Raw genomic sequence first — 19,512 nt, 5'->3', positions numbered from 1 at the left:
TAGCAGCATTGCAGATTTAAGCAGTTTATTTCCCTGGCTGCTGAATTTTGATAGTGCGTCATCGTTTCATTGCTCCAGTGGGGATATTTGTGAGGCTGCACAGTAAACAGACTCAGGGAAGTGATACGGTTGAGAAAGCACGTTGGGTTTTTTGTTTGTCAGATTGATTCCCTAAATTGGGTTACAATTCAGCTGCATAAACAGTTGTCCCCTTGCAGTAGAGGAGCTGGTGCAGGGGTGGGAATAACTAGCAGAAAATGGGAGTCACTGAATGTTTAATAGCCACAATTCAGATAAGAGGATATGAGAGAGAAAAAGAGCGTGGGCACAACAAGAATTACGTTCTTTTGGAAATACAGAGTTCTAAAATGAAGTATTATGGCTTTAAAAAAAAAAAAAAAGTATTCCCAAGAGAAACACTGTAAGTCTTGTTATTTAAATTTTTTGCACTGCAGCAAATAGCATTTAAGCCAGACCATCTCAAAAAGAAAATGGCTTAAGATGTGAGGTGTTACTGTATCGTATGCTTGCATTTTGTGCTCACTGTCCCTGGAACGATGTGTGTGAAAATTAATGTTAGTGATCACAGAAGGAACATTAGACGTATCCTCATTGTGCGATTTTAAACTTTTTTTTTTTTTAATTACCACCCTCTACCTCTAGCATGCAGCTCCTCTTGCGTGTTCTTGGAAAAGTCTTTCCCATCAAGTTATCTGAGGTAAATTTGGAGAATATTTTTTAGTCAAAAAGTTGAATTTATGTTTGGATGTAGATCTGAGCTGTTATTTAACTTGTTTTTCATATGTCTTCATTTGAAGCAAAATGTAGTTATTCCTGTAGTAGGTCAGCGTGGAGGTAGTATACTGTACTTCTGAAGTGTTAATTTGGAAGTACTGGTCATTATATTCTGCACCAAATGCAGAACAGTCCTGAGATGATGCTGTTGTCTGCATTCAAGTCAATTTGAAGATTATGAGGGATTTTGAAAGAATAAAAAGTGGTAAACATTCAAGAGTGTTACATTAACGTGAGTTCTTCAAGGTTTTGATTGGGTAAATGTTTTTGGTTAATGAGGGGACAGTTTTTGTTGCAGTTCTCATCATGGGAAAGGGCGGAGTTTGTGTAAGCTCTAAAATTTTTGACAGCACGAGGCTTACTTGTTTTGGCTGCTGTTCAGGAGAGGTCAAAATAAAAAGGACCTCCCAGTTCTATGCCTGTGGAGAAGGACCTCTGAAGAAACCAAGCCTTTTCAGCAGCAAAGTTTACTCAGAAGTCTTCGGATAAGTATGGGTGATTCATTCAGGCATTGTCTGTTAGTGTGGTTTCTTGAACTGCGATGCTGAAATGACTTGTGGTCAGTCATTACAGAATGATTAAGAAAAGATTATCATAACTGAGGAAGTTTGGCAGTCTGTACTCCTTTCCAGACAGTGGTGGCTGCAGTTGATGTGTAGTTTAATCAGTAGCAGAGTTGACTCTTTTGGCTCTAGCCTTTGGGATTCTTAGTTTTCGGTCCAAACTGTAGCTGCAAAACATTACTTCCAGGTCAGTAAAGTTTCATTGTTAGATAGAGGAGGCTCAGTGTTTGCTGAAGAACTGTAGCATTACCTTTTTTCTTTTTCCTCACCCTTTTTTAATATGTATATTTCAGTCCCAAAGAGGAATACCCAGTGGGATGTCAGTCTTCATTCACCTGTTGCACTGTTGCTTCCCTCTACTTACTACTCAAAGAAATTGAGCGTGAAGACTTTCTGGTAGATTACCAATAGGCCCTCTGCTGTCCTTGCAGTGTGGAGAGATATGATACATGTGAAAACACATTGTACACCTCTTTGAAAGTGAGTGCCGTATGTAACCTTTGAAGACGGAATAAGCCAGAGAATGGAAATCATGCTTTCTTGTCAGCTAGAATATCTAAGGATAGATGATACCTTTGATAGCTTCAGCAGCTGGCACTGCGATTTTGATTGCTGTCAGCAGGGGCAGCTGCCTGGCTGATGCAGAATGGGGAGGTTGCAGCAATGCACTTTCATGTTCAAGGAAGAACAGTGTCTGAAGATTGCCTGGCTGGTATTGAAGAAGAGCCTAGGAGGGAGAAACGGCCCAGGGAAATGGAAGCTTTGTTCTGCCCATAGCACTAGGGGCAGTCTTTGGTGTCTGGGCAATATTTTGGGTTATGAAGGTTCATGGAATGAGTCAAGAGGGTAGGTCTCAGAGAAGTTATTTTTCTGGAGAATATTGGAGTGGAAATAATGAGAGGAGTTGCTGAGTATCCTGCAAAATAGGAGAATAGGAATATATACAGGGAGGTCAATAAAGTGATCGAGGAGTGAGAAACTTATGGGGGAGCAGACATGGGGACCAGAATCGTCCCCATGGTGACAGGAAGCCAAATTGCTCAGTAATTTTACAATGTAAAGTAAATTCTCTCCACCAAAGGAACTCGATGGAAGTTCCTGTTGAACTTTTCTCCCTCGAAGTTTAAAAAAACAAAAACAAAAAAACCCCAAAAAGCACAGATACAGTTCAGATCCTATGATCAAATCCAAGGACACCCACAACTGACCAACTCCAATTCAAGTAAGTTTAAATTTCTTTTCTTCTGTGAACCTCAAAGGCAGTAGTTAAATGCCGCAGACTATTAATAGAGAGCTGGTGAATCAGTCTTAACATACGAGAACATGTATTCTGTAGCAGCTTGCTAGCCTCTTTCTAGGCACCAGGCAAAAGGCTTAATGTATACAAAGACATAGATCCGATGATTTTTATCCCTGAAGGAATAACGCTCAGTTTAAGCCAGTGGGAAGAGCCACGACAAAGGTGAGAGGCTTCTCTGTTCATAGCAAAGAGCCCCTATTGGCACTTGTTTCTGCATAGGGTCTGAGAGCTTGGAACTTTTTATCTTGCGGATCAGTTCTGCCCTGGCTCCGTGGTTTTCTTGAATGCTGCTCTTTTGACCCCATATCACTTGATAAACCTTGCTCACTGCAGTCTTTCAGGACTGTTGTACTGCGTAAGGACTCCTTACACAGGATTGCTCAAATACTGAGTGGATCATACCTGCCAGAAGATGCTGCAACTCAGACCATTGTGTACCAAGCAGAGGAGTGTTGAGACTGATTTACAGAAACAATCAATGACAGTTTATTTGGTGTTTTCTGCGGTAGTATGCTTGAGCCAGATTCAACTGACTTTTCTTTTGAATTGCCAAACAGGACCAAACTTTGTAGCAACAGCACTTTTCCATTATTTCCAGCCTGAGGTCACATCACATTTTCTCACTCTGCAAGTACTGTAAGGGCTTATACCCTTTTTTCCTCCAAGTTACAGGCCTCTGGCCTTCCTGTAGGACTCTTTATGACCTAAAGGGATAACCTCATGTTATAGACGGTTACTCCTTTAAGCCCTTAGTAACCTATTTCGTTACCTGTTGTGTGTAAAGACTGCTTGTTTAGTAGCTGTTACAGAGGATTTCGCAGCACAGTCTGTGTTAATTTTGCATTTCTAAAAGCCGGGGTTACTCTCATGTCTCATTCTGACCTAGCAAGGTAACTTTTCAAAGCTTTATTTAATCTTGTGCAATCTAAACAATATGTTTTCATACAGTGAGGACATCACAAGACAGAATTACTCAGCAGGACGTTTAAATTGGTAGTATTTACTGAGGTGACTTTTCCACAGTAGTTATTGAAATAGAACCCTTACTGTGTTGCTTACACAAATAATTGATAAGCTTTTAGTTACGAAGAACCAACACTATGTTGACAACTGCTTGAATGCTTATTCATGATACATATGATTCTTGCATTGTAAGCAATGATTGGACTTTATCCATTCACAGGGATACAAAAACATGGAGTGTGCAGGCAGTGTCTGAGTGGGTGCTCTTGATCAAAATAAAATATTCTTACACAAATGAAAAGCAGGTGATCGAATCTGTTGGCAGTAACTGTCACAATAGGATAAATAGCCAATTCTCTGGTAGTTACTGAGCCTCTGATCCTTAAGTATATAGAAGTTCAGATCTTCCATATGGTTACTGTTTTTACCCAGATCAGACTGAAAAAAAGCTAGAGGCTATGCTTGGATTCATTAAGAAATACTCTCAATCTTATTAATAACTTTTCTTTGGGATCAGTAAAGATCACATCTGTTATTAAATGCAGCCATGCATATTTCCCATGCTTTAAATCTCTGAACTGCTGCTGTTCAGAAAGATAGAAGTCTTAAAGGTGATTTGCAGAAACAATTGAATTTGTGGAGAAGAGAGCAAGTCCCAAGGCACCCTTACAGAAGGAAAGTCTGGAGTTTGTGCACTAATAGACATCTGAGTACTCAGACGGGAAAGGTACCTTGCAAGTTGTCACTGGAAAAAAAGTCTAAAGTGGAGCTTGTAGTCAAAAAACAGATCCATAAGAAAACAGAATATATACCCAGAATAAGTTTCCTACTAATTTATCTCAAGTATCCTTTTTTAGATTGAGATTTTTGTCTCAAGTCTTGTATAATTTGAGAATCTGGAAAACAGCATTGTGGAAGAGAACTTTTGGGAAGCCTTGATATTACCATAAAAGCCTTTATATATATTTTTATATATATATATTTTTTTTTTGTGTGTGTAAATAAGCTATCAGTTATAGTCTTCCCTTTTCTTGTCCTTCTAACTCTTACATGCAGTCATTTGTTGGCAACATATTAATTTAAGCCAATGATACTGTATGCTTGGTTTTGCTAGTCTCAGTTATAAAATTGAGTAAATTTGCTAGTGACTTGTGCTGCATTTGGTACCTCCTGCTTATAGAGAGGTCTACTGTATCAATATCGAAATACTTAATACCTGTTTAATTATGTGCTTGCTTCAGAACGGCATTTTATGGGAGGCTTGTTGGCCTGGTTTCTTGCGAAAACAAAGCTTATGTGATCCTCTGTGTGTGGGCTGTGTGTATTATTACTAATCTCTCCAAATTATTTTTGACTTGTTGGCTAGTGTGGGCAAATTTGACTGATGAGGATCTTAATACAGTTCTTCAAGCAAATGTGGTTCCAAGTTTTATGAAAATAGGCAACTAATGGGGGGAGTGATTCTGCTCGTGTCTTTGTGGGGAAAAATTGCAGTGTGGTTATACGTCTTAGTAAAGCATAGAGAATTCATTTGGAGGAAAACTCCTTATGAATGCCCAAGCTTCAGTAGGTGTCTCATTTGGCATTTGTGTATTCATAAGCAACAAAGTCAGTCAACTACAAGATGTGACGATGTTCTGATGCTCAAAAAACTGTCTTGGGAAACTGAATGAAGTCTTAGTACAGCGTGCCAGGATACTTAAGAGGAAAAAAAGGTCTGCTGACTTCTTGAAGTTATTTGGTTGAACTGATCATTTCTGATGATTTTTGTATGTTTCTAAATTAGTAGATACTGTCCTCTCTCACCGGTTTTCTGTTCAAAGGTGGGATCTGTCTCACAACCATAGCTGTATTTTGAGCAAGAGCAAATGTAGAAAAATAAAACTTGCCTAGCTTAAGAAGCAGATAGATGAATGGCGTGGTCTGAACTGCTAGGGACGTTAGCAGCATTAGCTTTTCTTAGTTGTTCTCTTTTGGGAGTTGGGGAAAATAAATTTCCAGATTCAGGTGAGCTCTTAGCATCTGGGAAACTGTTTTTGAGCGATGTCTTTCCAACCTGTATTCCCTCTCAAAGCTTTTAAATGCAAGTTTTACTTTGAAATTAATTTAGAACTTTTATTTAGGGGCTTGATTTGCTTGCTCTCTGTTTTTTCAAGCTGTTTGCTTCTTTTCTATTTGGGTGTGTTCCCCCTTCCACCCCCTTTCTTTTTTGTCAGGCTTTCTTGTTTGTTTCTCACAGCAGCTTAGGAGCCTGGTGGAGGAGACAAGGCTAAAATAGTATGGCTGTTCTGGTGCAGGGTATACTTGTTCCAAAGGAGTTTTGATTTCCAGCTATTGCTGAGCTGGATTGCTGGGAGTCATCTTCTAAAGAAATTGGGGAGTAGAACTGCTGTCGTAATATGCAATCCAGGCAGAAATGAAGAGGTTTTTCCAACTCCTTAATCCTCTTATTATTTATCTGAGTTTCTATCATTTGTAGTGGAAAATACAATAAAACATTAAATTTCTAACGCTTATTTTCTTTCTGTGCTGAAACAAGTACTGAAAAATCTGAACAGCACCAGTATGTGAAAATATTACTGGTCTGTTCCAGACATCCTGAAAACTGTTTTTTAATCCAAGCTTTTAGGAATTGCCACCTCTCTGATTAGAACTCTCATTATCTTTAGATTGATACAGTGGCTCAGCATGCTTGCATGTATGTCCGTAATTTCTTTTAAAAGAAGGATTCCTCAGTGATATGTTTTGTATATCTAATGCTTTTGTTTCAACAGGTGGCGTTACTGGGATTAGATGTTCTAGGTGCCTTTGTCGACAGACTATCAGGACGCTTTAAATCCTACATAGGAACTGGTAAGTAAAATATAACCTCCCGCCCCGCCAAAACCAAAAGGTAGAAGGCTTACTTTTATGCATTTATTGAAGCGATGATAGGTGAAACATGTTGATAATCTTTTGATCTAAATATAGCTTAAAACAATGTCTGAGGACGTAAATGTATTGTCAGAATTTAGGGATCTTACTTCTGTCACTGGAATTTGAATAATCTTACACTCGCTTGTAAATACTTTGTCAAGTAATTACTCATCTATAGATGGCTATTGTGACTTTTAAAGATTCCAGGAATGTCTTTTCTGTAATTAGTTTCACACTATGTATTTCCTTACCATACCCTAAGACAGTTTTATCTAGTAATCTAGTAATGATGTTGGAACGTAAGAGTGTTACCTTTAACTTGGAGTAAAGATTGGAGATTTTATTTGTAGATCTTCTTAATTAGAGCCCTGTGTTTGCTGAAGTCTGTGGTTTCAAAGAGGACCATGCGGTCCATTTTCTGCTAGATAACTGGATTCTAGCTTTCAGTAGTCTAAACTTTTGAGGGGACAAAAAAAGAAAAGCACTAGTACGAAATGTTTACTGGAATAAATTTCAAATTAATGGATCTAAACGTGCCTGAATATGAAACAGTTGTTCTCAGAAGTATGAGCAAACTAATCTGTTCAGTTGCTTGGTTGCTGTCCTTGAAAGGAGATTGTGATATACAAAATCAACATTACTGTTTTATCACTGTCTGTTTTTAGCAGAAGTTTCTAGTTTAATGTCCTTTTCCAAAATTTGTGTGAATTATCCTGCAACTTCTTTCATCCCACATCCCCAGCTATCTCAAATTGTCTGTCAGTCTTAAGCTTCCCCTTCTTTAAGTTTCCGTTTTTACATTTAAAAGTCAAGAAAGCAGCAACAATTTGAAAATTTAGAAATAAAAAATTTAGTTTGTGACAAATTACTAACTGGGTTAAATTAAAGCATATTTCAGGAGGCTGTAGAATATTATTTCTACTGCAGCATAGTGTTGCAGATTTAAATCTGTTCTGTTGCAGAGGATTTTTGTTTGGCTAGTTGGTTTTGTACAGGACTAGTGTCAGGGGACTGGGGGCATATGGTGCTATGCAGAATATTGATTTCTGTATTGTTCCCATTTGTAATTATAAACCCAAATGGAGTACATTCCTGAAGCCTAGCCCTGCTTATATCCTAGTGCTAGGTAGAACTTAAAACTACAATAACTTTATTAACATTTGAAAATCCTTCTTCATTTCTTCTGTTTCTGTATTTTTAAGTGTGAACTATTTTAGTTAATACTTAAATACCTCCAATGAGAACACTAAATGTTCTGTCCCAGTGTTTGAGTACTTTGAGATTATGAACAAATCGAAGATTATAATTTTCATTCGCAGTAGCACTTGTACTAAAAACAAACAAACAAATACAAAAAAGAGTACTGTCATTGTTACACATAATCGACAGATTCATCCATCCATGGTCATATGAAGCTGTATATTTCAGAAATAGCTTTTAGAAGAGCTGAGGAATAGTACTGCCTTCAACTGGAATTAGTCTTCTGAGCTTTTCTAGAATTAAGACTTGCAGAGTGTGTTACACTAGATATGCAAGTCACTGTTGTGCATGGTCAACTTACATAAGCATAACAGGTGCTGAAAGGTCAGTATCAGTGAAGGCAGAAAATAATTAGTCTTCCTTATTCTAGATGACTTTTTGAAGAGTGGTGTTCAGCGTGTGTTCCGTTCAGTTGCTATCTATTCTAACCAAGCCTTGCAGGAAGACTCTAGATCTATTTTTTTTTTTTTTTTAAATCTTTGACAGTGAGGCAGTAATACAAAAACTTTATTGTAAATGCCTGAAAGTGTAGATATTTGGAGATTAATGAGAGTAATGAAAAGCAGACTGATGAGCAAGAAAACTGCTTCCTTGAATGACGCTTACAGAATGAACAGCTTCCCAAATCATATTGGTATGATGTGCTTTCTCCTTGTTGTAAGAAAGTCTCAAAACTTGTTCTGAGAGTCATCAGATCTAGTTGTTATTTTTATTTTTAGGTGAATCGGGCCCTTGCTCAAAAGATGATTCGTTTCTGTTCTAATATAATTTCTTGGAATTTAAGGTAGTATTTTTCTGCCCCGGCTTTGTTAATGGTTGCCAGTTTCCTTATAGCATATTTCCTAAATAGATGTTTAGAAAGCCATAAGCTTTTCTAGCTTTTTTTCAGCTCATCATTCATGTATTTTATTGCCTTTGACCTTTTATGCTATCTATGTACAGGCTGTATCAGTTAAACTTTGTATATAGAGAGTGTATTTGTCAAAACAATAGGTCCTGATTTTTAAATCAAACGTATGCCCTGTGTGTCCATGAGAACGATGCCGTAAGAAGGCACTGGTAAGCCATAAATCAAACCAGCTGCACCCTAATCCTCACCTGCGCACACACCCTGAAAACAGTTGCAATTCCGCAAGTTTTTTTTTTTTTTTTAATATATTTATATTGTACACATTGCAGTGATTATAAATGACCAAGACTCACTTACTGTTTATCTTGTGTGAAATCACTTCTTTGGCTTTTGATGTAGAGGGAAGAAGACATGGACGTTATCCAGTAGTTTCTTACTGCGTGCTGATCTGTGTAATATCATTACTGTATTGTACTCCATATTCAGTCTTGTCACATGGCTGATAAATTTGATGACTGTCACTGTGCATCTGAGCTGTTATGCAAAATCTTTGTGTGGGGAACAATGTTTTTGTCTTTATGGCTTTTTTTTTTTAATCTCTAGTTGAATCCATTTTGCTTATTAGGAGTCTTTAATATGGGAAAAAACCCCGATCCCAGCTATCTCAAGCAACTTTGAAATCCTCTGTCAAACCATGAAAGTCTGTGTAAGCAAACTATTTTCTGTTGACTCTGCCGGTTTAGGCTCTAACATAATTCCAGAATGGCTCTAGTAAGTCAGACCAAAGGCCAATGTCTACAGTGACCCATTTGCAGATGCCTAAAGAAGAAAGTAAGGACAGGCAAACATACAGTGATAATGCCTTCGGTATGACCTCCTAGTTGCCAGCAATCTTGCAGTTTAGGGTCACCTGAGCCAGAGATAAGCTTTAGTATCTAACCTACTGCCCTTTTTTTTCTACAAGTTTATCTGGTTGCTTTTTGAACCCTCATAGACCTTTGGCATCCACGGCATTCTGTAGTAATGCTTGATTTTATGTGGTCTGAAAAAAATTTTGTTTTCTTTTTGGATTGGCTGCCTAATAATTTAAATTAATGCTTGCTAGATCTTATATTAAAGAGCTGAGCCATCATTTCTTATCATCTCCACTGCCAGTCATGATTTTACAAAACTTCTTATGCTTCTCCTCTGCCATCATTCCCCTTGCCATAAGAGTCCAAATCTAATTGTTTCTTGTACAAAAGTTGTTCCATACTTTTTAATGTTCATATTACCCCTTTCAATACCATTCTATTGCAATGTTTTTGAAATGAGGGAGCCATCACTGCTTAGATGTGGCATAACCATGTTTGTTTTCGTTATGTCATTTATTTTTTTCATAATAATTACGAATAATCTATTTGCTCGTTATGCTGCTACTGAGAATTGACCTAATATATTCATGAATCTATCTGCTGTAACATCCTAAGCTCTTCCCTGTGTAATGATAATGGATTTAGGGTCTGCTATCCAGGATGATGTCTCTTCCTGCCTGTCCCATGCATTATTCTGAATTTATGGTACCTTAATTCCAGCCCTTTTGAGGACTATTTGAAAATCCATCTGCTTTCTGTCAGCTGAGTTAGCGTTGTCCGAGTGTACAGCCGTTCTTCCAGAGGGCTCTTACAAGTTTGTGAGGTATCATGATGAAAGCTGATTTTTTCCTCTTCTGTTATGTTACAGCCGACTGTAACAGCTGTTTACTGTTTTTTTAACAGATGCGATAAGAAACTACTTTTATTTCATAATTCTGTTCTCTGTTACATCTCAATGGTGAAAATTGCTTAGAAGTAGGAAAAAATCCTCTTAAGGGTTTTTTGTTTTGTTTTTCTGAAATTACTTTTACAGAAAGTTTCCCTAGACAAACAATGGTGAAGAATCAACTATTTATGCAAACTATCATTTTAGCATTTTTATATCTTGGTTAGTGTCCAATTAAGGCACTGTTTGATGTGAACATAGTTAATGTGGTGGGTAATTATGTATTGCAGACCCACAGTTGGTATTGGTTACATGAGGAGAAAATAAAGGTCATGGTACCAAGCCTGAAAATGTTGGGAAATTTGAAAGCAAACATTCTTCAATTAGCTGACAAGATTGATACAGCCACATAGGAAATCTTATTAGTATTTTATGTGGTAGGCATTTATTTCCTTCTCATTTGCTCTGATAGATATGAATATCTTATTTTTGGAAGACAAACATAATAGACATTTTCCACACAATTTTATTATTATTTTGAAAATACACTCGAAACATAGTTAATTTCTAATTTGGTTACTGCAGCAGTCATTTGCTTGCATTCTCACTGAAGAACAGGATTGCAGCATGAATATATCAATGGAAGATGTATGCATAAAGTACCTTTCTACTTTTTCTGCCTTTTTAAATATAATTCATGCAACTTGCAACGTAAAGTTTTGGTTTTATAGCAGTATTTTCTGTCATAAAAGATATGGAAATTTAAATGTGTTTTTTGTCTCAACAAAAACCCAACCCAAAACAAAAAACCCCCCCAGTCTTAATTTTTGGCAACCCAGAGATGGTCTTAGTCATGATTGTGAACTCAGGAAATAATGGAATTATAGCATATTACCCAGCCATAACATGTCAAAACATATTTTTTCCCTTTTTAATTTCCCGTGCAGTTATCATGGGGACAGATTTTTTTCAAGTGCGGAGAAAAAGTAACTGATGTTTCTTAACATTCACACCCACAAAAATAGCAGGCTTTTTGCTGAGAAGTAAAACAGGTGCTTGCTTTCTTATTCTTGTCTGCCTTTACAGTCTATATATAGGCCATAAATTAGATTTGGGCAAAGTCGATACAGTAGCTTCAAAACCGATGCTTTCCAGTGCTCTGAGGAGTGCATTAGTGATCTTTGTATTGAAGTGTCCTGCCTGATAAGAGAGTTAATTCAGTTTCCCAGGCAACAATCTAATGTTACAGTAACTTTCTCCCAAGGTGTGATCCTTTTCAGATTAACCACCTTGCATGCTCTCTGCTGCTGACATCAGTGCTGGGAGATTTGGAGACAGAAATCAGGATGTTGTTATTATTTCCAGTGAAGATGCTTGAAAATACTTTACAAGCAATGTATGTCAGGATATGTGTTAGTTCACAAGCCTAGAGGTCTAAGTTCCGGAAAAATAGAGCAGATTAAGGAGTATTTGATACAGCGTTACATCTTGTAATATTTAATGTCTACTGCTTGTTCTGTGACTAAAACAGAAGATTAAAACAGCTTGTGTAAGAGTACGTGTTTACCCTCTCCTGTTCTGTTTTTCCAGGTGATGGCATCAATCATTAAAGTATTATATGTAAGAAGAAAAACGAAGTGCTAGAGTTATGAGCAAATGTGACAGGATGATAGGGCTTTGATTTTAAAAAAGACAAACAAAATAAACATGTTACTTTTTCTTCTAGTTTCATTTTCTAAAAGAAGTGAATGCTGTCTTGCTCTCTTCCCCACATCAGTTCCTAACCCTTCCCTATAAGCCCAGTCAATGAAGAAAATATTAGTTATTTGCTGGTGTTTTTCTATCCTCTACAGTTCATACACAAGGTTAAATAGCAAAGTCCTTTGACTGTACTAATGTAACAAATGCCCCCTGGACTCAGCCCGTTGGTTCCTGTGGCCAAATATTCAACCCGTGACAGTGGCAGTATGAGCTGCCTGTAGCTCCTGCCTGTGGTCCATTCCCACTCACACTCATTGGATTATAGATATTGGAGGATACACCCATGCCTGTTGTCTAATCTCTTTTTCTGAACCTGCTGACACTACCTGCCTTCTCATGTTCTGTGATGACAAATTGCAAAAACTCGCTGCTCAAAACAAAACTTATTTTTAAATTATTCTCAAGTATTTTCAACACTTCATGAGTGACACGAGTTTCTAATCTCATCAGTTTCTATGATCAGAATTAAGTCTGTGGTGAACAAGTGACCAGTACTTCAGAGAGCTTCGTTTTTAGTGTACGCAACAATTTTTTAGATGGCATATCCTGAGAAAATTGTAATGTTCAATATAACAAGCCATTTCTGAACTTTTGTGCCTAGATTGTCTGCTGCATTGAGTAAAGATAAGGAAAAGGTAATAATTTTGCAATTAAATGGGATTTATCAAAATAACAGGAAAAGAAAAGGCTGCAATAAAGCAGCTTAGATTCTATTTCAATGTTAACGTAGCAGTTTACTCTGATACATTTTGTCTGCATATATTGAGCTATTCTTCTAGTCTATGATATTACATTGCTGTTCCTTTTCATGTACAACTTTACAGCATGTCTTAAAATATGTTTTGTTATCTGTGAATTAAAAGAAAACTATATTTGACACAAGTGTGTATATATAATATGTACATATACACACATGTATATATGTATGTACACACACATACATTTATGATAGCAATTTCAAACTCTTCATGCTAATATTTATGGTAAAAAGAAACCAATGGGTAAAAATAATTTTAGAAGACTGTTATAATGCTGTATACTCAGATGTGAAACCATTTTGAAGTACTTTAAGTTCTTTTCAGGCAATTTCTAGAAGTGATGAAAAAAATTTCAATTAGATTCTTCATAACAACTTGAGCGTTTTTTCAAATATATTGCCGTAATTAGGCATGCAAGTATGTTGCGTTGTTTTTTTAAGTAGCTGTAAGTATTTGCAATGGGCAGTGATTTTTAGAGTGTGAGTTTGGATTAAAAGTATTTGATACAAGAATTTAAAAATATTTGTGTTTGAGGAAAAACTCACTTAGGTCAGTGTCATCTAGTTTCTGAATTCTTACTTGTTTTTTCTGTTTAATAACTGTGTTAAAATTTTGGGGGGGAAGGCTTAAAAGTGAAGTTTAATCAAGATGTGACTCTTTAACTTGTGTTTTTTAATGATGTGTGGAGGAATATTGTTCTCCACAGCATGAAAACTAAGAACTGTTTTAAAATGAGCTACCATGGATACATCTAACACACAGAAAAATATTTGACTTTTCTTTTATGGAGGAGCTGTCTTTTAATTTCATGTAAATCTTGAGACTAATGGCATGATCTGCTCTAGAATCCCAGATTGCAAAAGCTTATAGAACACCTAAACATAAAATGATGGAATAACGTGGGTTGGAATGGACCTTTGGAGGTCGTGTGGTCCACATCTCTGTTTAGAGCAAGGCCAGCCTCAAAAGTTAGACAAAACTTTGAAATTAAATCAGGTTACTCAGGAAGTATAAAGCAAGCCTTTCTATTTGTGTGAGGAAAGTCTGTCTCAAGGATACCTTGTTGCATCTACGTGCAAATGAAGTTTTGTCTGACGTTGACTATACACTTTGCTGCTTACTGACCTGAGGAAAAGCTGTGCTAGGTATACGTTATAGGATTTTATTCTAAAAAAAAAATATTGAATATTTTATATTTGTTAAAAAAGTAAAAGTTTTTGAAAGGAGACTCATTTCTGTTTTTCTCCAGAAAGGTATTTTGAATTGCTTTTATATTTTCAAATTTAACCCAACCCCCGCCCAAAACCCCTTGCTGTGCAACATCCCAGAAAGTCTTTCAGTTTCCTTCAGTTCCCTCTACAGTTAATGATCAATTAGTGATTGGAGTAATTTAAACTGATTGATATTCATAGCTTATGTAAACTGCAACTTGTGTTACCTTGGTTGATAGATTCTTCAATAGTGTAATTAAAAAAAAATAGATAATTTTTTCTATAGGGCCTTTTAAAACTCTTTACATTCTGCCTGGCAAGTGTGGGAATTCATTAGTAGTGAGTATGACTTTCACATGAAGTGATTCATGCTAGGCTGATAAGCTCCGAGTTAGAATATCTTCTGCTTACTGTGTGTGGACGCTACCGTGGAGAGGCTTGATTGCTGTATGACAGCTGGAAATGCAGCGTCATCATATAAAAGTAGAGAAGTTGTAGTCTTGGTTTCTGTTTGGTTCTAATGAATACAGTGCTGTAAAAACTTAGCCCAGAACTAAAATTTTCAGATGATGACATGGACATATGTTCTTTACCTTATAGTTTCCCTGCTAGTCTAGTATACCCACTTCTTTAAAATCCTTGGACTCTCTTATGTTGCCTGGGGCTGAGACCCTGATAGGTTCATGAATATATCATAAAATAAATGCAGTTTTCTTTTCTTCCCCGCTGTTAATGATGAACAGTATACCTCATTAATCCACCTAATGCTTGCCTCAGTTGCCTACTGGAAGGACCGAGAAATATGTTCATGTGTCTGAGATAGCTATAGATTGAACGTACGTATTCAGGACTGGACTTTATCTTAAGAAGGGGAGAGGTAAATATTAGCAGGGGAGCAGGGAGGCCCTTCTGGCTTCACCCCTGAAAACCTGTTAAAGGTCCTTTGTTTAGAAATAGTCTTTGCCAATGTTAGTCTGCCAGACTGGCCCTGTTGCTGGCCATGTAGGAGCCTCTCTGAGATTCCTTTCTCCCCTGTGCATCTTATCCATAACAACAGTGACTGCTCTAATTGCTGAGGCAGCTGTTTCCCCTCCTTTCTTTGTAATGTTGGCAGCAATTTAGTGCTGTTGCCTGAACTGGCAAGGTTTCTGGAAAAACTAGAAAGACATTGCTGTTAGGTTTAACCTCTGTTTCTGTCCCGAAAGCCTTTTCCTTTCAAGTCCAAGATGTGAAGTTGGGCTTTCTCATAAGAGAATTTTTGCTGTCACTGACATTGATTTCTTGGGAAAGATTCTTATTTGCTTAATGTTTGGGGTTTTTTGTAAGCCTTTGCAATTGCAGCTCCAGTTGGAGCAAACATGGACTACCTAAAGCTGATCCATAGAAATGGGTAAGCATGAGAGGATATACATAAACTGACTATTTTCAAAGAGTAGGTCCAAGTGTTCTAGAGAGGTGGAATAAGGGGGAAGCTGTGAGCAGTAGTACAAACTTAAGAGCTGAGTATTTGTCTCATAACAGAAGGAACTCTTGTTAAAGTTTAGCAAAAGGAAATTGTGCAACCTATGGCTTTCACTGCTGCAGGGCATCATAGAGATAAGCGCTCAGGATCTTTTTAAAGAAATTGGGTACCTTTCTAGGCACTGACTTCTCTGCTTTACTTGTTTATCATATTCTGCTCCTGTAGAGAAAGTAAATATTTTAATCCCTCAAGGCTGTGCTCTGAGTCTCCAGACTGGTTTTGGCCTTAACTATTGCGTGTGCTGGGATGGACTTGAGTGTCTTTAAAATGTGAATGTTTTTAGGTAGGGAGACATGCTTCCCGCTAACCTCATTCATAGAAAGGATAGCTAACACAGTTAAGCTTAATTTTTCACTAAAGCAGAAAAAGTAATAATATAAATAGCTCTCTCTAGATAGTAATAACATTGAGAGGAAAAAATGATAACGGTATTAGGAATTTGGTTTGAAATATGTTTAGAGATCTCCTTCTGCTTCGAGTTGAACATTCTGAAACTTCATCTATATGCAACCAACTGAACATAATTTCCTGTTAAACTTTATTCTGACAGAAAAGATGGTCTAGCAAACTAAAAACTAGCTGGTGGTTGGCAGCATGCAACAGCCTAATTTCTTTTTCTATGTGCAAACAGTATATATCATACCATATATGGGGTCTTAAAGAAACTTAAGGTTTAGAAAAACATCTAGCCTGCAGACTTTTGGACCCCGTAACAGCTCCAGCAGCTGGTAGCCCCTCGAAGAGCTCCTTGAATGACAAAGGTTGGCGCGTTTAGCAGCTACAAGCACGGAAATCTGCAGCCTGTGTCACAGCTTAGTTTAATTCAGTGATCTCATCTCTGTTCAGTCAGCCTAGTAGCTGTTCTCTGTGCGTGCTTGAGCGGTTTCAGTAGAACCCTGGTGTCTGCAGCTCCGTGAACTGACTCAGCGCGCTCTGATTAGAAGAAGCATGTTCCCACAGGATTGGTATTCACCGTGATTCCCCTCACTGGAGCAGTTTCTCGGTGTTTGTTTTGTTTCTTGCTCTGTAAAGCAAGGAGTGCCTTAAAATGCCCAATATTCAGGCCATTGTAATAGATGTCACCAGTAACTATTGGGGTGGGGGAAGAATGCAACAGTATTTACAATAATCATGCAACTATTGTTGGGGAGAAAAAAATATTCAATATGTATATGAGTCATTGGAAATTTAGGAGGGGTCTGTCGGGTACTGCCAAACTTCACTTCTTCAGCTCTGGATAATTTCTTTACTGTGTTCTCAAAATGAAAAAAAAAAAAAAAAAAAAATTGAAACTGAGACATAAACCAGTAGAGCAAGATGTCTTGCACAATGCTGATCTAACCATTCATCCAAATAGCTTTCCTAAATATGCTAACATTGTAATTACATCTGTTAAATGATATTGCCGGATAGGCAAATCAAAGATTTTGCAAGTCTTGCAATGATTTTATTTTAGTGATTTCTGATTTTAGGATATGAAATCATCAGCTATGGTGTAATATCAGTTAAATGTTGTTTAAGGACATTTATTTTAAAATAGTAACTTTTACTGATATTCCAGTGGGAACTTGGCCTTACTTCAGTACAATATACTTTTTGAATATTTCAATTTTTCAATTGTCATAATGAAACAGCAAAATTGCACTGATTTGAAGACAGTCCTCTACCCTATTCCTATTTATTCCTTCTGCCGCCGCCGCCGCCCCTTCCCCCCCCCCCGGTCTTAATATTCTTTTTCAGAAAAGCCAGAAATTCAGAAGCTTTTGTTGACTTCAGTATAATCTTCAAAAAGGACATTCATGCAACTGTTAAGATGAGACGCTTTATCTCTTTTTAGTCTCTTGGAAGATACTGTGTTCTTTAATTTCAGTCTGATGCATTATTCTTAGTTTTTATTTTTGAATGAGATGTATCTTAAATCTGTTTCGAGAAATATTCTTCAGTATTGGGAAATCTTCAATGGGTGATTTTTTTGTTTATTTGGTTTTTTTTGTTCCCCTTTAGTTCTTCTACCTTTGATAGATCGTATGGGAGATGCCAAAGACCAAGTTCGAGAGCAAGCACAGAATCTTATATTGAAGTTGATGGAGGAGGCAGCACCACCCATGGTATGATTACTTAACATAGGTTCAGATGTAGTCCTCTATGGCCCTTGTTACTTATGCATGAGCTTGACTTTGAATATGTCACAATTACAGTTACTGTTAATGGCGTCAATGTTAAGGATGTTCTTAATGGATTAACAGTGACACACTGTTCGGCTTCAACTGAAGATAGAAATCTGGCACAGTGCACTTCTGCAGTTTTTGCATATCATAGCTAAATTTTGAGTAGATGTTTTCATGTCATGTGGCGAGAGTTTGTTAATTGAAGCATATTTGAAGCATCATGCTGGCTTTGAATTTGCATAATAGGAATAAATAAGTCTTTTTTTAATTAGCTTTGCACCATGTAGGAGTAGTCCCACAATTGAGGTAGTAGATTCTAATTTAGAAAATCTAGTTTTCTAGACATACGATTAATTTGCTGTGTGAACCTTTGACAAACTGAGATTGTGAAAAGTTTCCCTCTGCCTTGTCTACTTCTGTTGAAGTCTGAGTTAAGCAAATCTTTGTACGCTTCTGAGCACTGTGTGGCTCCCAAGTGCTACATGTAGTATTCCTACTTGCATGAGCCTGAAAAATGTAGGATTGCTTAACAGGATTATATTGTTTGAGCAGTGCTATTATGCAAAACTCTAGGGACCCTGGTCTTCAATAGAAACTGTTACTGAACTTTTTAATTCCTCTTAAGAAAACCTGCTTCCAAGTTTAAGTGTAGGCATTAACAGGGAGCATCTTCATTTTGTGAATCTCGTTTTGCTTATCCGCATGAAGTTTTTAACTGTGAATTCCTGACTGTGTGTGTTCACAGATACAGGTTTGAATGTTTGTGTACAGGGAATGCAATTTTGTAAACTCCATTTGCAGTGAGAAAACTATTCTTGATTGCTTGGTTTGCATGATGGGAAAATACAGGTTGCACGTCAAGCAGCTATAGAAACTTCTCTGTTCAAACGCGAAGCGTTTTCAACACGGTATTTGGTCACGGATCTGAATAGTGTTCAGGCAGCAAAGTCTAGGAATGTCATCTGCAAAGCCTTTATCTGTCCAAGAGTTTGCAGTTTTGATCATGTTCATTGACAGGAGACATCACAGCAGCTTTTTTTTATGCCTAAGCACAAGCGGTTCACAGATGACACGTTCTTCTGCCCAAGATGCTCAGAAGTACACAGCATGGAGACCTGAAAGCACACCTGCCCCCTAATCTAATAGCATTTGGATAGATGCATAGCATAGCATCTTGGAGACTTTTCCATTTGTGCAATAGCTGATGAAGAACGTGCTGATATTTGCTTCATAGGATAGGCCTTCGTTATGAAAGAATTTTAGATTACTGGTACATCTCTTGATTTCTGAAGAGAGCCTTAATGGTTAGACTGCACACTAATATGAGAGAGGCTTCCATACCCTTTGCTGAAGCTTCCCTACAGTGCAGGAAGGAATGCAGGATTGATGGGGGTTCAAGGAAGAGTGTATGTAAATAAGAGAAGACATAGCTCTTCTGGTACCTCCCCAGGAATGGGAGAATCCTGGCTTCAGGTCTTTGCTCCCAGGACTGCTTATGTATTTTCACTAAAAATTTGGATAAAAAATAATTTGGATGGAATAAATTTCCTCCAATGAGGGAGGAAATTTGGAATGCATAAATCATCCTCACAGCAGGGGCCAAAACAGAGAAGTCCTTCCTGTACCTCCAACCTGAACTACAGAGTTTTAGGCTCCCTTTGCTGCAGAGAAGCATCCCTTTGGAAGAGTTGGGTGGAATCCTTTT

At 37.4% G+C, this 19,512-nt stretch overlaps 1 protein-coding gene across 22 annotated transcripts in view; it reads left to right on the top strand.

Moving 5' to 3' along the window:
* CLASP2 (cytoplasmic linker associated protein 2) overlaps positions 1-19,512 on the top strand; it is a 150,644-nt gene that overhangs the window by 7,147 nt on the left and 123,985 nt on the right. For all 22 annotated transcript variants that reach the window (XM_068935735.1, XM_009679741.2, XM_068935737.1 and 19 more), the window contains exons 2-3: positions 6,396-6,474; positions 17,644-17,747. In XM_068935735.1, the coding sequence (XP_068791836.1) occupies positions 6,396-6,474; positions 17,644-17,747 (183 nt within the window). The remainder of the gene's footprint in view (positions 1-6,395; positions 6,475-17,643; positions 17,748-19,512) is intronic.

Source organism: Struthio camelus, chromosome 2 (genome assembly GCF_040807025.1).
Source record: "Struthio camelus isolate bStrCam1 chromosome 2, bStrCam1.hap1, whole genome shotgun sequence".
NCBI lineage: Eukaryota > Metazoa > Chordata > Aves > Struthioniformes > Struthionidae > Struthio > Struthio camelus.
This window is presented reverse-complemented; position numbering and strand designations above follow the sequence as displayed.